The sequence below is a fragment of the Xenopus tropicalis genome, chromosome 4 (assembly GCF_000004195.4).
Source record: "Xenopus tropicalis strain Nigerian chromosome 4, UCB_Xtro_10.0, whole genome shotgun sequence".
In the NCBI taxonomy this organism is placed as follows: Eukaryota; Metazoa; Chordata; class Amphibia; order Anura; family Pipidae; genus Xenopus; species Xenopus tropicalis.
This window is the reverse complement of record NC_030680.2, coordinates 116,119,555-116,133,572: the sequence shown is the minus strand read 5'-3', so window position 1 is coordinate 116,133,572 and position 14,018 is coordinate 116,119,555. Positions and strand designations below refer to the sequence as shown.

Sequence of the window (14,018 nt, the reverse complement as noted above, 5' to 3'; positions counted from 1 at the left end):
GGTTTTTTTTTTCCTATTAGGCTTCTGATCACCTGAACAGGAGAAATATAGGGAGACTTAAGGGCACTATTGAGAGAACTGAAGGTATGCCTGCGGCTTGAAATTAATACTTTATTAGCCTTTCCTTCACCTTTAAGCTCTAAACTCACATTTTGATAAATCTGCCCCTTATTGTCTCACCTGGATCAAAATAGTGACAGTCTGGAAGAGACCATCTAGAGAACAGAAGGTGCTCCAGAAGAGGGCAGAGTCTTTCTTATGTAAAAGCACCTACTGACCAAGAACAAATAAAACTATGCTGAGAATAAAATCCATTTTCATTATGAGCAATAGAGTTTCTTTAAAGGGGTGGTTCACCTTTAAGTTAACTTTTAGGGGCCCATTTATCAAAGTCCAAATTTCAGACATTAAAAAGCACAATAGGAAAAATTCCGATTAAATCTGATAATTTCTGATGTGCGCTAATATCGCTTAAATTTCAGATCTTGGCAGTACGCTAATATTGTGGCACGATCCAAAAGTTCCGAAATTTTCGTGTCCAAATGATTGTAAACAGCGCGAAAAAAACTTTCTGACTTTATACCTTTAGTGCATGTTTTGGAAGCCTCCCATAGGACTCAATGGCACTCTACAGCTCCAACCCGGCCCAAGGAAAGTCTTATATAGGGCTCAATGGCACTCTGCAGCTCCAACCCGGCCCAAGGAAAGTCTCCCATAGGGCTCAATGGCACTCTGCAGCTCCAACGCGGCCCAAGGAAAGTCTCCCATAGGGCTCAATGGCACTCTGCAGCTCCAACCCGGCCCAAGGAAAGTCTCCCATAGGGCTCAATGGCACCCTGCAGCTCCAACCTGGCCCAAGGAAAGTCTCCCATAGGACTCAATGGCACTCTGCAGCTCCAACCCGGCCCAAGGAAAGTCTCCCATAGGGCTCAATGGCACTCTGCAGCTCCAACCCGGCCTAAGGAAAGTCTCCCATAGGGCTCAATGGCACTCTGCAGCTCCAACCCGGCCCAAGGAAAGTCTCCCATAGGGCTCAATGGCACTCTGCAGCTCCAACCCGGCCCAAGGAAAGTCTCCCATAGGGCTCAATGGCACTCTGCAGCTCCAACCCGGCCCAAGGAAAGTCTCCCATAGGGCTCAATGGCACTCTGCAGCTCCAACCCGGCCCAAGGAAAGTCTCCCATAGGGCTCAATGGCACTCTGCAGCTCCAACCCGGCCCAAGGAAAGTCTCCCATAGGGCTCAATGGCACTCTGCAGCTCCAACCCGGCCCAAGGAAAGTCTCCCATAGGGCTCAATGGCACTCTGCAGCTCCAACCCGGCCCAAGGAAAGTCTCCCATAGGGCTCAATGGCACTCTGCAGCTCCAACCCGGCCCAAGGAAAGTCTCCCATAGGGCTCAATGGCACTCTGCAGCTCCAACCCGGCCCAAGGAAAGTCTCGCATAGGACTCAATGGCACTCTGCAGCTCCAACCTGGCCCAAGGAAAGTCTCCCATAGGACTCAATGGCACTCTGCAGCTCCAACCTGGCCCAAGGAAAGCCTCCCATAGGGCTCAATGGCACTCTGCAGCTCCAACCTGGCCCAAGGAAAGTCTCCCATAGGGCTCAATGGCACTCTGCAGCTCCAACCCGGCCCAAGGAAAGTCTCCCATAGGGCTCAATGGCACTCTGCAGTTCCAACCCGGCCCAAGGAAAGTCTCCCATAGGACTCAATGGCACTCTGCAGCTCCAACCTGGCCCAAGGAAAGTCATGATACCGAAGCTTGAATAAATAACAAAACTTTCATGCTCATTGCAACAAATACGTTTTTGTCGCACAAATTGCCGCAAAGTACGAAAAAGTTGCAGAAATTAACAAAAATATTGTAGAAAATACGCACAGTTCTAAAACTTAGAAAAAATACGGATTTTTAGTATTCAGACTCAATTGTACATTAATGAATAGGCCCCTTAGTCTGTTATAGACTGGTCAATTCAATTCATTATTTAATTTGCATGTATTTTTAATTATTTGCCTTTTTCTTCTGACCCTTTGCAGCTTTCAAATGGGAGTCATTGACCCCAGCAGCCAAAAAAATGTTGCTTTGTGAGATTACAGTTTTATTGTTACTTTTTATAACTTATTTTTCTATTCATGTCCTCTCCTATTCATAAACCACTCCCTGGCAACTAAGGTAATTTGGATCCCAGTTACCAGATAGCTGCTGAAAGCTGGAGAACTGCTGGAGAGCGGCTGAACAAAAAGTGAAATAACTAAAAAACAGCAAATAAAAAAAAGGATACCAATTGCAAATGTTCTCAAAATATTACTTTCTACATAGTTTACTATTACCACAATGTGTAGAAATTCTGAACTACCAGACTATATTGTTAGTTCCGGTTTGAGAGTGCAATGGATGGAGTGCTCATGGTTATTTTAGAAACCTACAGATGGTCCCTATGTAAATCATCATAAATGGAGTTAATGGACTGAATGATTATGGGCTAATGGACCACATACCCTGTGGATCTAAAATAACCTTGAGCATTCATTCCACAGAACCCTCTCAGTAATTACTGACATCAAAAGGATAGTGGCTCACATAATTATTGGTGGAAAAATTGCTCACTGAATTGTCAGTGCTATACTTTGTGAAAAAAAAAAAACTGCCAGGCCTGAAACATACGAGGACTCATTTACAAAGTAAAAGGTGGAAAGAACAGAAAAAATGCACTGTGTCCTGGTTTTTATACTTTATACTTTCACTCTGTATGCCTGAGTTTTGTATTCCCACTAATTAATTTGTGTTACAAACAGTGATGATTTGGTCTGACAATTAATACAGGTATGGGACCCCTTATCTGGAAACCCATTATCCAGAAAGTTCCGAATTACAGAAAGGCCATCTCCTATAGACTCCATTGTAATCAAATAATTCACATTTTTAAAAATGATTTCCCTTTTTTCTCTAATAATAAAACAGTACCTTGTACTTGATCCCAACTAAGATATCATTAATCCTTACTGGAGCCTAAACAATCCTATTTGGTTTAATTACTGGTTAAATAATTTTATTAGCAGACTTAAGGTAGGAGACCTGAATTACAGAAAGACCCTTTATCTGGAAAACACCAGGTCCTGAGCATTCTGGATAACGGATCCCATACCTGTATTGCCCAAATGTGTTTAAAGATAGATTTGCACAAGTTGCTCATAGTATTTGATTTGGCAATGTAACTTTTTGACTTTTTCTTCTTTTTCAGTCTGTATTGCACTAATTAACATTTCAATTCAACGTTATAGCGCAATTCAAGGATGGGTTTGATAAAGGGAAACTATAAAGGAAAACTATATCCCCAGAATGGATACAAATAGTTTATATTATGTTAAGTGACCTATTAAAGAATCTCGCCAAACTGGAATATATATATATATATCCTTTCCTTTGAGCCACCATTTAGTGATGGGCTGTGCGCTCCCTCAGAGATCAGCTGACAGGAAATAATGCAGCTCTGACTGTAACAGGAAGTAGTGTGGGAGTAAAAGACAGAACTCTGTCCAATCATTGGCTGATGGGGCCTAGCATGTATGTGTGCCTTGGCTTGTTTGTGTGCACTGTTTATCCTATGATCCCAGGGGGCGGCCCTTAATTCTTAAAATGACAATTTTCTATTTAGGATTACCCATTGCCACATACTACTAAAAAATATATATTTCTATGAAAATTGTTTATTTAGATATACATATGAGCTTGTTTATGCAATATATTTTTATCCAGACCTACACTGTTTGGGGGTATAGTTTTCCTTTAAAGGACATGTCAACCCCAAAAATAATTTTAATAAAAGAAAACATAATCCCAAGCAACTTTCCAATGTGAATTTATCTAAAATTCTTAGTGCTTTAAAAATAATTGCTATTGAAAGCAGCATTTGCTTTTAAAACAATGTTGCAAAGGTCAGTCTCCTCCAACAAGACAGGTCTGTCAATCTGCTGGCTTGGGTTACATGGTTTCAAATGCCAGAGCCACCAGGGCAGAGAATAGAAAAGGACAGGCAAACACTACTTCTAATAGCAATTATATATGCAAATAAGTCAAAAACCATTGCAAATTTGTAATGAATAACACATCTGCCTGGCAAAATCTTCCTGTGATCAAGCCCCACTGGCCCACTACCTTGACATCAAGAAAATAGTGGAAAATAAAATGTCAGTATTAGGAAAACTATAGGATCAAAACAAAGGCGTATTTATTAACATAGGTGCAATACTGCAGCAGTGAAATTATCAACAGCAACACTTGTTGGCACCCGCAGGGAAACCTTTTCCTTATTGTTGGCTTTCTCTGGTTTAGACCTGTTTCATGTGGAATTGTTATTGCTGCGCAGCCAGCTTAAGTAATCACACCTAAATCTTCCCTTTTAAATAATGTGGCACACAAACAATCTGTTCCTTTACTGTAACCTGCCAGAGTACAATGTGTGACTCCCACTGTGCTGAGCTGGGCCCCCGTGTCCATGCATGTCATTTCCTGGCTCTCCAGCTACTGAACAAAAGAAGGGCATGGATAGTAGGAAATGACCTCGTATTGGCTGATGTCATTGAAACACTCCAGGGATCTGACACATCTATAAATACTAAAGGGACACTATTTGGGGACTGTCAGGCACGCTCTTGAGTCAGAAGAGTTTGAACAGTCGCAGAGAAAGGGTAAGTCATTCTATTGTAGTTATTATGTTATGCCATTCGTTATTACAGCAGGAGGAATAGGACTGATGGCTAAAAAGTGTTGCTTCCATGCAGGCTAATGCAGAAACGGAAGCAAAATGCTACAGGGCAAACAACTGGATATCTTTGAATAATACTTTAAGCCATTGCAAGCATGCCCTTGATGTTATATATTTATGTTGTTAATTCATATTAACTCATATTAACTCATTCATAGCTAGCCAACCTATCTGATCCCCCAATTCCCTCTATGAGGAGGCTGCCATAATTGTGCAGCAGGAGCCAGTTAGCATTAGAAGCTATAACTGACAGGTTGCAAAGGGACAGTCATGTTGGGAAAACAGTCAGGTTTAGGAACTTCAAGTAACAATTACTTATAAAACCAAACCTGTCGGTGAAAAATGGTCAACACATCGTATAAGTAACTTTTTATGTACATTAATATTTTGAAAAGTAGTTTTCCGTGTCAGTATCACTTTAAACATGCATGTGACTAATGAGCCAGACTAATAACCTATCTGGCTAATAAAGGAGAGGGTTAGGGTCTATGTACCTACCTATCTCATCTAGAAATTAGGTGAATTATTGTTATTTATTATTAACATTTATTAAGCACCAACATATTTCACATCACTGTACAAAGAAAGGGTTTATATATTGCACATATAGATTACATATAAAACTCAGCACCAACACAAGAGGTAAAGAGGCACTTTAAAGGGGAATGATGCATGTATGTATGTGTGTATGTATAACTTTGCAACAGTTGGGGCCTCAGGGGTAGAGGAGACCCAGCAGAAAGCTGACTGATAAAAATGTCAATTTATGATTATGAAAAATGTCTTATTCTCAAAGTTTTGGGGCACTGGGGCCCAATAACTTCTGGATACATGGCTGTGCGCATATTTGCACGTGCCTGTGTGTTCTTCTATAGTAGGAAAAGTTGCTGGAAAGTTAAAAGTCTAGCTTGCTTCTTAGAATTCTGGAAAGTCTGCAGAATACTACATTGTTGCCACCTCTTCACTTTTAAACTGGACAGATAAATGTTCTGTATGCACAACTACTACTTATTAATTGAATAAGAACCATGCTACTGACCATAAATAAACTAGCAGAGCCAAATATTATGCATCTAAATAAAATGCTGATTAGACATTTAACCAGTGTTTTGTCCAGTCTTAAAGGGCTGATATCTAGCCATGTGGAGCTTATATGCATACAATTTTTAATAATATGAGCCATTACCAAGAGCAGTCACTTAACCCAATGTCATAAGAGAGACAGTAATACACGACAGTCAGTTTTGAAACTTTATTTCATGTTACCATTTACTGTAAAGACGAAAATAACCCATGGACTACAGCATTATCTCCCTAATGACATTGGGTTAGCAGATATCTCTGACTGTAACCTAGCCTAAAATAACCATACTTAAATCCATTTGCTCCTGAACCAGCTTATGCCAATTCACATCTAATAACTTCTTTAAATGTGGTTACTTATTACAAATTACTTTTAAGTTTATGCCGAAAGCTGTTATCTCCTTTGGTCTTCAAAACATTGTGGTTTTCAGAAGTTGTATATATATGATTCGATTTCTTTCCTGCCATTTATATCCTACTTGCATAGATAAAACCTATTTTATTATGAACATATTCATATATTTACACTGCACTTCACAAGTGTAGAATGTGTATGCCATATCACAACTTCTACTGTGATAAATGAAACCTTCTACTTAAATAAATGAAAACAAGCGGGAAAAGCCAAGCAATTGCTTTTTCTAAATGTTTCAAACAATCTGGCCACCTCACTTTATATGCAGCTTGAATTGTGCATTAGTGCACAGGGAAGCAGAGTAATGAAATAGGAAGGATATGACTGTGGCCCTGGGAATACTTTGGAACCACTGCAGGAAATTTGGTAAACATTATTATCCTAAATGGTTTCCAGGGTTGCGCAATTTTATCATTTGAAAGAGGTAATTATTTCCTTACATAAGAAAAGTGCGCACATAAAAAATTAGTTAAATTCCTAATAGCTGTCTTAGGATCCTGGGGCTTCATGTCCGCAACATACGTAGCCAAACACTTTAGTCAGACTGTATTCTGGGGCTATTTACTAACACTGGGCAAATTTGCAGGATTGCCATGGTTCATAGCAACCAATCAGCTTTCAACTGTCTACTGGAAGTAGAATAAAGAAAGTATATCTCTGGGTCCTTTGGGTTATTGAACAGGTGCTTATTTCCCCAAAATTATTAAATCAGACACTGCTTCTTGTATTCTTTTATCAACTCCACAATAAGATTCTATGTGACCTAATACTCATTATCTAACATAATTCTACACATACCTTTAATGGCTAACCTGTGGAGCTCTAACATTTGCTCAATTACAACTCTTTCATAGACTAAATATACATATAAATATACCATATATACATATTGTTGGCTAGGGTCAGTGTAGATGAAGCTTCCAGCACAGGAGCATGCTTTTCGAGCCCATGTATGGGGCCTGCATAGCCGATATCTGACAAAAATTGGTTATATATCTCCCAGGCAGTTAAGAAATTCCCATCAAGCAAGGACTATATATATGCAGTTACCCTGGCCTCATTCATCCAGAGAAGTGCTAGCTACCCCGTACAATAGTGAGGTGCACGTTAAGCAACAAGGGTGAATAATGTCATGCTGGGAGAAAAAGAACTAGCACGCTGCTAGTTATGCTTAGAAAAACAAATGTTTTGCTTCTATTTTTTTCCCAACATAACATGAATGACCTCCATTATAACAAACAGAGAAAAATGGTGAGAGTTTAATAGCTTGCATATCAACAATATAAATACACATACTAAATACACATACTATTGGCTAGGGTCATTGGAGATGAAGCAAACAGCACAGGAGCATGCTTCTCCAGTTGGCAGCTTATTGGTCCATGAATGAGGCCTGCATAACCGACATCTGACCAAAAACTGGTTAGATATCTATCAGGCAAGGACCAAATCTGCAGTTCTGCCCAGCCCTATTCAGCCAGAGAAATGCTAGCTACCCCAAACAGTGGTGGGGTGTGCATTCACTCAAGCACCATGGGTGACTAATGTCATGCTGGAAGAAAAAAAACTAGCATGCTAATGGAGAGCATGCTGTGTTATGCCTAGAAAAACAAATATTTTGCTTTTTTTCCCAACACAATATGAATGACTATGCATTATAGCAAGTGGAGCAAAATATATAGTTTCCCCTTTGATCTTACATCCTTTCTGCACTGAACTTTGTATGAATGTTTTGCTGTTTAGGTCATACAATTTAAACTAACATGGAAGAACTGTCGGACTTTTCCTCTTAAGCATTTGATCTATAATAAGATATCACCATGAGTTAAAAATATATTTTGAAAGCTGCAAATGGCAGACACGTGTATGGTTTCCTTCCTCCCTGCTGTATTGAAGCTTTAGATGAATAGGCACCTGTTTTACTTACATTCAGCACACGCTAAGAATCAAGTGTTGATTTACAAGGTATTTATATGTACCAAACACTTGCATCTATATTATTCATGTTTGCTGTGACTGATCGCTCACCTGCCACCTCAAGATCTGCTTTTGAGAGGCACGTGCGCACATTTTAGATCACAACTGCAATCATCAAGTGGAAATACAGACATGCAAGCAACAAAAAGTGCTCAAATAAAGTTTTTTTTAACCATACTGGTGATACGGTGAAAATGATATGATCCTGAAAAAACATAATCCAAGTATAACAGATACAGGACCTTTCTGTGGATTCTAGCAAATGGCAGAATGGCTGCTGTAAGATGCCTTAGACACTATTAAGGGGGCCAGTGGGGGTCTGTTTGTGTATTTGGAATTTAACAGCCTATTTTGAATCCCAGTAAAGACCCGAACAGATATACATGCATAAAATGTATCTTAAACATTCAGTAGACCAGTCTAGCTGCACCCAGGAAAACCTGATTCATTGCTAATATTATACAGTGCCAGAATGCCACTAACATTTGGATTATTTTAATCATTCATATTATATGTTTTCAGGTTTATAGAAAGTAATGGGTGAAGAATCTTTCCTTCTTCGGTTATCCCCTCAAGATTACCAGTCCATTCAGTTCCTCATGGAGAAAAGACAACACTTACTAAAACATGCACTAAGACTTCGTTTGATAGTGAAACGAATGGAAAAGCTACGGAAGGTAACCACAGCAGCAAATGTGACAGGAAATTGCCTCGGTGTAACAGGTGCTCTTACTGCCATTTTGGGTTTGTCACTTAGCCCTGTCACAATGGGTACTTCCCTTCTGGCTTCCACTGTGGGGCTAATCGTGGCTGCATCTGGTGGAGTTGCTACCTTGACATCTGATCTTTCTTTGGCATTTTCTAACTTCAAGGAGCTTCGGAGGGTACAGAAGATAGCAAGTGATTTCCGTCACCAGTTGAAGGAGATACTCAGTTTCCTGCAGCTCATGCAACAAAAGAAAAGTCTTAGTGGGCAGGACTTTTGTGAAATATTAGGTTGTTCTATCTCTATGGACCGTCCTGTCTGCTTTATGGTGTTGTTTGGGGCTCATGATTTCCTTGTTCCTCAGTATTCTGAAGAGGCAACAAAGGTCAGCCAAGTTGTATTAAAGGCAAAAGTCCAGAGATTGGTTGAGACTATTGAAGGCTGTGTGGATGTGCTGGATGAGATTTGTCAGCACCTAAGAAAAACAGCAATGGAAAAAGAGGATGTTTATTGACTGTTAAGAGAACTCCTTACATGTAACTCCTTCAGGGAAGAACTAAGCCATTATCCAATGGCAGGTGTTACTTTTTTGTGACAATCTATTCTGTGTTTTTGGAGCTTTGGTCTTCTCCAAGAAAGACTGCATTTCCTCTAAAATCTTAAAGTAAAATAGCAGCTGCAGCAGGACTGTCAACACAAGGGCCCTCCATCAGAGCTCTCAGAGTCCCCCAGGTGTCTCTAGGTCGGTGCTAAGAGTTGCACCTTAATAACAGCCAGAGTAGCTATTAATCATATGGTGATTATGTAACTCATACATACAATAAAACTAGCTAAATAAGGCACAGTTCAGTTCATCAGTTTGACAAAAGACAAGTATTTATTATGCAGCTTAACTATTGGAAGCTATATATAGTTCACACAAAAGGCTTGACTCTATCAATGTAATGTTTGAACTACACCTAACTTGATTGCATTATAATTCTTATATAGGTAGAAGGTAACCCGTTATTGCCTTACTAGAAGCTGCCTCTGCAATATTTCTTGATGCCCCAGGAGGAAATAAAGCAATTGCACTCTAGTAAATACATTTCTGTTCAGTTTGAAAAGAAAATGTTCCTTTATGGTTTATCTCAAGCAAGTGCCATGGTGTTCTATAGGGAAATCTGCAATTCCATCTAGAAATATTTTTTTCAACTAATTGAAATACAATGCATACAAAAATATTAAATTTTATTTCGTAATGCATTACTGGAAATTACCAAGTTATAAAGGCCTTTACATAAATGGGTGGTTCACATTCAGGTTTTAAAATGTTATAGAATGGCCTTAGCAACTTTAAAATGGTCTTAATTTTTATTCATTATAGTTTTTTTAATTATTTGCCTTTCTCATTTGACTCTTTCCAACTATCAAATGGGGACTGACCCTGGCAGTAAAAAAAACATTGCTTTGTGAGGCTACAATTTTATTGTTATTGTTACTTTTAATTACTTTTCTTTCTATTTAAGTCCTCCTCTATTCATATTCTTGTCTCAAACCACTGTGTGTTTGCTAGGCTAGACCGGACCCTAGCAACCAGAAAGTTCCTGAAATTCCAGAGCTAAATAAATACTGCAAATAATAAAAAAGAAGACAAATTTCAAACAGTTTAAAAATAGCATCCCCAATATCATACTAAATGTTAATTTAAAGGTGAACAACCACTTTAAGCTGTTTTTAAAAAAATGAGGTAGCTGTGATACAGAAGAAATGATTACATATATTTATTACTGGAATTACAGCAATACTATATACTCTTTAGGAAAGGAAAATCACATCTTAAATAGCTTCCAAAAGTCCTGTACAACATTTTATTTTGCATGTCCAGTAATCCAGCTTCTTTTATAGAACTGTAGATATGGCAAAACAAGCTAATTCTTCACACAATAAGTACTATTAGGTAGTTTCCCACCTGTTGCCATTACTTCTTCCAAATGGTTGTCTGTTCTTAAATTAAGGTTAAACTGACATCAAATCTTTAATCTGAAAATGTTACATGGAATACCTGAGGGAAACACATCTAGGTATGTAAAATGTGTTATACCCATTTTATGGCATTTTTCTTTTGGGAGCTAATGGCCATAGAGGTGGACATTGTAGAAGTAAATTATAGGCTTCTCCAACCTATAATTCATCCCCTACTAGCTGACAACCTAACACAGTGTATATGGGATTTCAACAGCAAAAGGACAGATATTTAACAAAACAAAAATACCCCATGCTGTCACCTTTGAACTGTAATAATGCATAGAAATTGTATTTTGTTTATTCCATGCAGCAGCAAATTAATATGTATAGCATAAGAGAAATTGCCTGTAAGCACACAGGTTGGTGGATCCACTAGAGACACCATTAATGGGTCAAAATGTTGGTGTTAGGCACCTTTAGCTATAATTTATTAAACCTCTATGAGCACTTTGTTAAATTAAAAAGTTATTTAAGTATTGTTTGATACAATTATTTAAGTAAATAAAGACAGTGTATATTAAGCTGGTGCATCCTTGTTTTGTCTCTTTATAATGGGGCTAGAGAAAATGGCAATTTACTTTGTTGTAAGAATGGTAAAAGCGCTTTGCAAATAAGTAGAAAAAGTAAATCTTCGGCATGGATCTAGTTCAACACAGTTTATGAAGTACTTTCATGTAAATTTGATAATATATAATGAATAAAATGCATGGTGGCAACCTCTTGCCAATTAGTAAGTGGCCAGTGGAAGTGCTAGAAACATGGATGCAGTGAATGTTTATGCATTCCTTTGGGTACTGGGTTGGTTTTAAATGGCGTTGATGAAATAGAAGAACACTGGTTAGTGGCTACCTGACTAGAACAAGCAATAAATGTTGTTGGTCTCCAGAGCATAGAATTAGAAACCACAACCATGTAATCAAAAGAGCTTTTAAGACCATACCCACATTAATGGTGGTAGCGCAGAAAAAAACCAAATGGTTGGTGCTCACTGTAGGGATATCTCCCTTCATTCATATATGAAATAAGTTTATTATGTCATACTAAGCCAGACCCTTAAATCCATATTCCTCTCCTGTAGGTAGCACAGCAACCCCTGCATATAATTATACATAGGCATGGTAGGGCAGGCAGAGTATGGCACATACAGGCATTATAGGACAGGCAGAGTATGGCACATACAGGCATTATAGGACAGGCAGAGTATGGCACATACAGACAGCATAGGGCAGGCAAAAAATGGCACATACAGGCAGTATAGGATGAGCAGAGTAGGGCACACACAGGCAGTATAGGGCATGCAGAGTATGGCATACACAGGCAGCATAGCACACAAAAGCAGCATAGGGCAGGCAGAGTTTTGCACACACAGGCAGGGTAGGGCTGGCAGAGTATGGCACACACAGGCAGCATAGGGCAGGCAGAGCTGTTAAATTGAGTAGTGTAATAAAAGGCACTAGATTGCCTAGTAACACATATCAACCAATCAGCAGGTAGTATTTACTGGTCACCTGTTTAAAAGCATCTTCAATGTCTAAATCTCCTTAAGCCACCAACAATGCTCTCAGCGTGTTCCATTTTCCATAAAAAAAGTTAAAAGGCTACTGTAAAAGCTACTTTTTTATACCTGTTAACCCAGTCATTCTCCTGTCTCTCTGAAGTGATGTGAGTGGCCTATTTTGAACCTGAAACACTGAGAACTTCATATATGCTTACATCATCAAGTCTAGGCTTTGCCCTTACTTTTTTCCTATTGGACCAGTTCATTGATTGCTTGTGCACTCTAAGCAGTTGCATAAATTGAAAGACCATTGGTTAATTTCTCTCTTGCAATGGCATAAGCAAACAGACTCTGCATATCACAAATCTAACTTTGCAGCTCTCTGTCACAGGAAGTAAAAAAGCAACTTTAGTGTTTATAGGGGTCACTGCCCCCCCCCCAGCACATGGTCTGTGCAGGAATGAAGAATCAGCAGAGGAATGATTCTGTGGTAAATATCAATTCAGCTGCACATTTTTTGTTAACTACGTATATGGCAAAGATTGATGTATGAATGTGAACTGTTAGATTTGTGAATGTTATACAAAGGTGAACAACCCCTTTATCAGTTCATCATCTTTATTTCTCACACACAGAGACTAGCTTCCCATTCTCCTCCCACTATTTCACAAGCAAAAGCTTTTAACTTTATAAAACATAACACAGCTCATGCAAATACACAACATATGGGTTACTGCTCCTGGGCCTTTTTTCACTCTTCTAAACTGATTCTTGGATTATGATCTTTCTCAACTCTGTGCAAGGTGGGAAGCAAGTAATAAAAAAAAGAGAAATTGATGTGGCCTAGCAAAGCTATGAAAGGGGTTAGAAACCAGTAGTCATTGAGGCTAGCGGTGGAGCCCAGTTGTTTTTGTAGAAGGGCAATAGCGTGAATTAGAGACATCAAAGAGAGATATCAACAGGAGAGGCATGAATAGAAAGATAAACAATAAAAGGCAACAATAAAGATAAATTTGTAGCCTCAGAGAGCAATAGCTGTTTGGCTTCTGGGGTTAGTGACATTTGATCAGGAAATCTGGAAAGATTCAGAAGGAGAAGGCAAATAATTAAAAAAAATATAACCAATAAAAAATGAAGACCAACTAAAAGGTTGCTAACAGTTGCTCATTCTGTAACATTCTAAATGTTTACTTAAAGGCGAATCACTCCTTTAATTACAACACTCATACTCCATGCTGTGCTATTTGTTTCTGCCTTTTTCTTTCACCTTAAGCAACATGTTCCTCAGCTACGCCATTGTCATTACCTCATTTAGCCTTATTGATTAATGACCATGAATGGGCAGGGTACTGATGATTACAACATTTTAAAGCATTTGTTTTCGTACTTTAGCTGGTTCTGTTATAAGTATATTTGAATTGCTCCTATGGTAATCTATGCTATTTTTTAGCTTCGTAAGAGGAGAACGAACCACTCACAATCAGCTTCCTCTTGACAATTATGACTTAAAAGTGATCACTGCACATATTTGAACATTTAAGGGAGGAAAATGCTAAAAATTTCCC

General features: G+C 38.8%; 1 protein-coding gene across 1 annotated transcript; it reads left to right on the top strand.

Annotated features, from left to right (window-relative positions):
- The first annotated feature begins 4,649 nt into the window (after nt 1–4,649).
- Nucleotides 4,650–11,476, top strand: apold1 (apolipoprotein L domain containing 1). The gene is given in 2 exon segments (NM_001078836.1): nt 4,650–4,690; nt 8,765–11,476. A coding segment is annotated over 1 exon segment (684 nt). The 5' UTR covers nt 4,650–4,690; nt 8,765–8,778; the 3' UTR covers nt 9,463–11,476.
- Nucleotides 11,477–14,018: the final 2,542 nt, after the last annotated feature.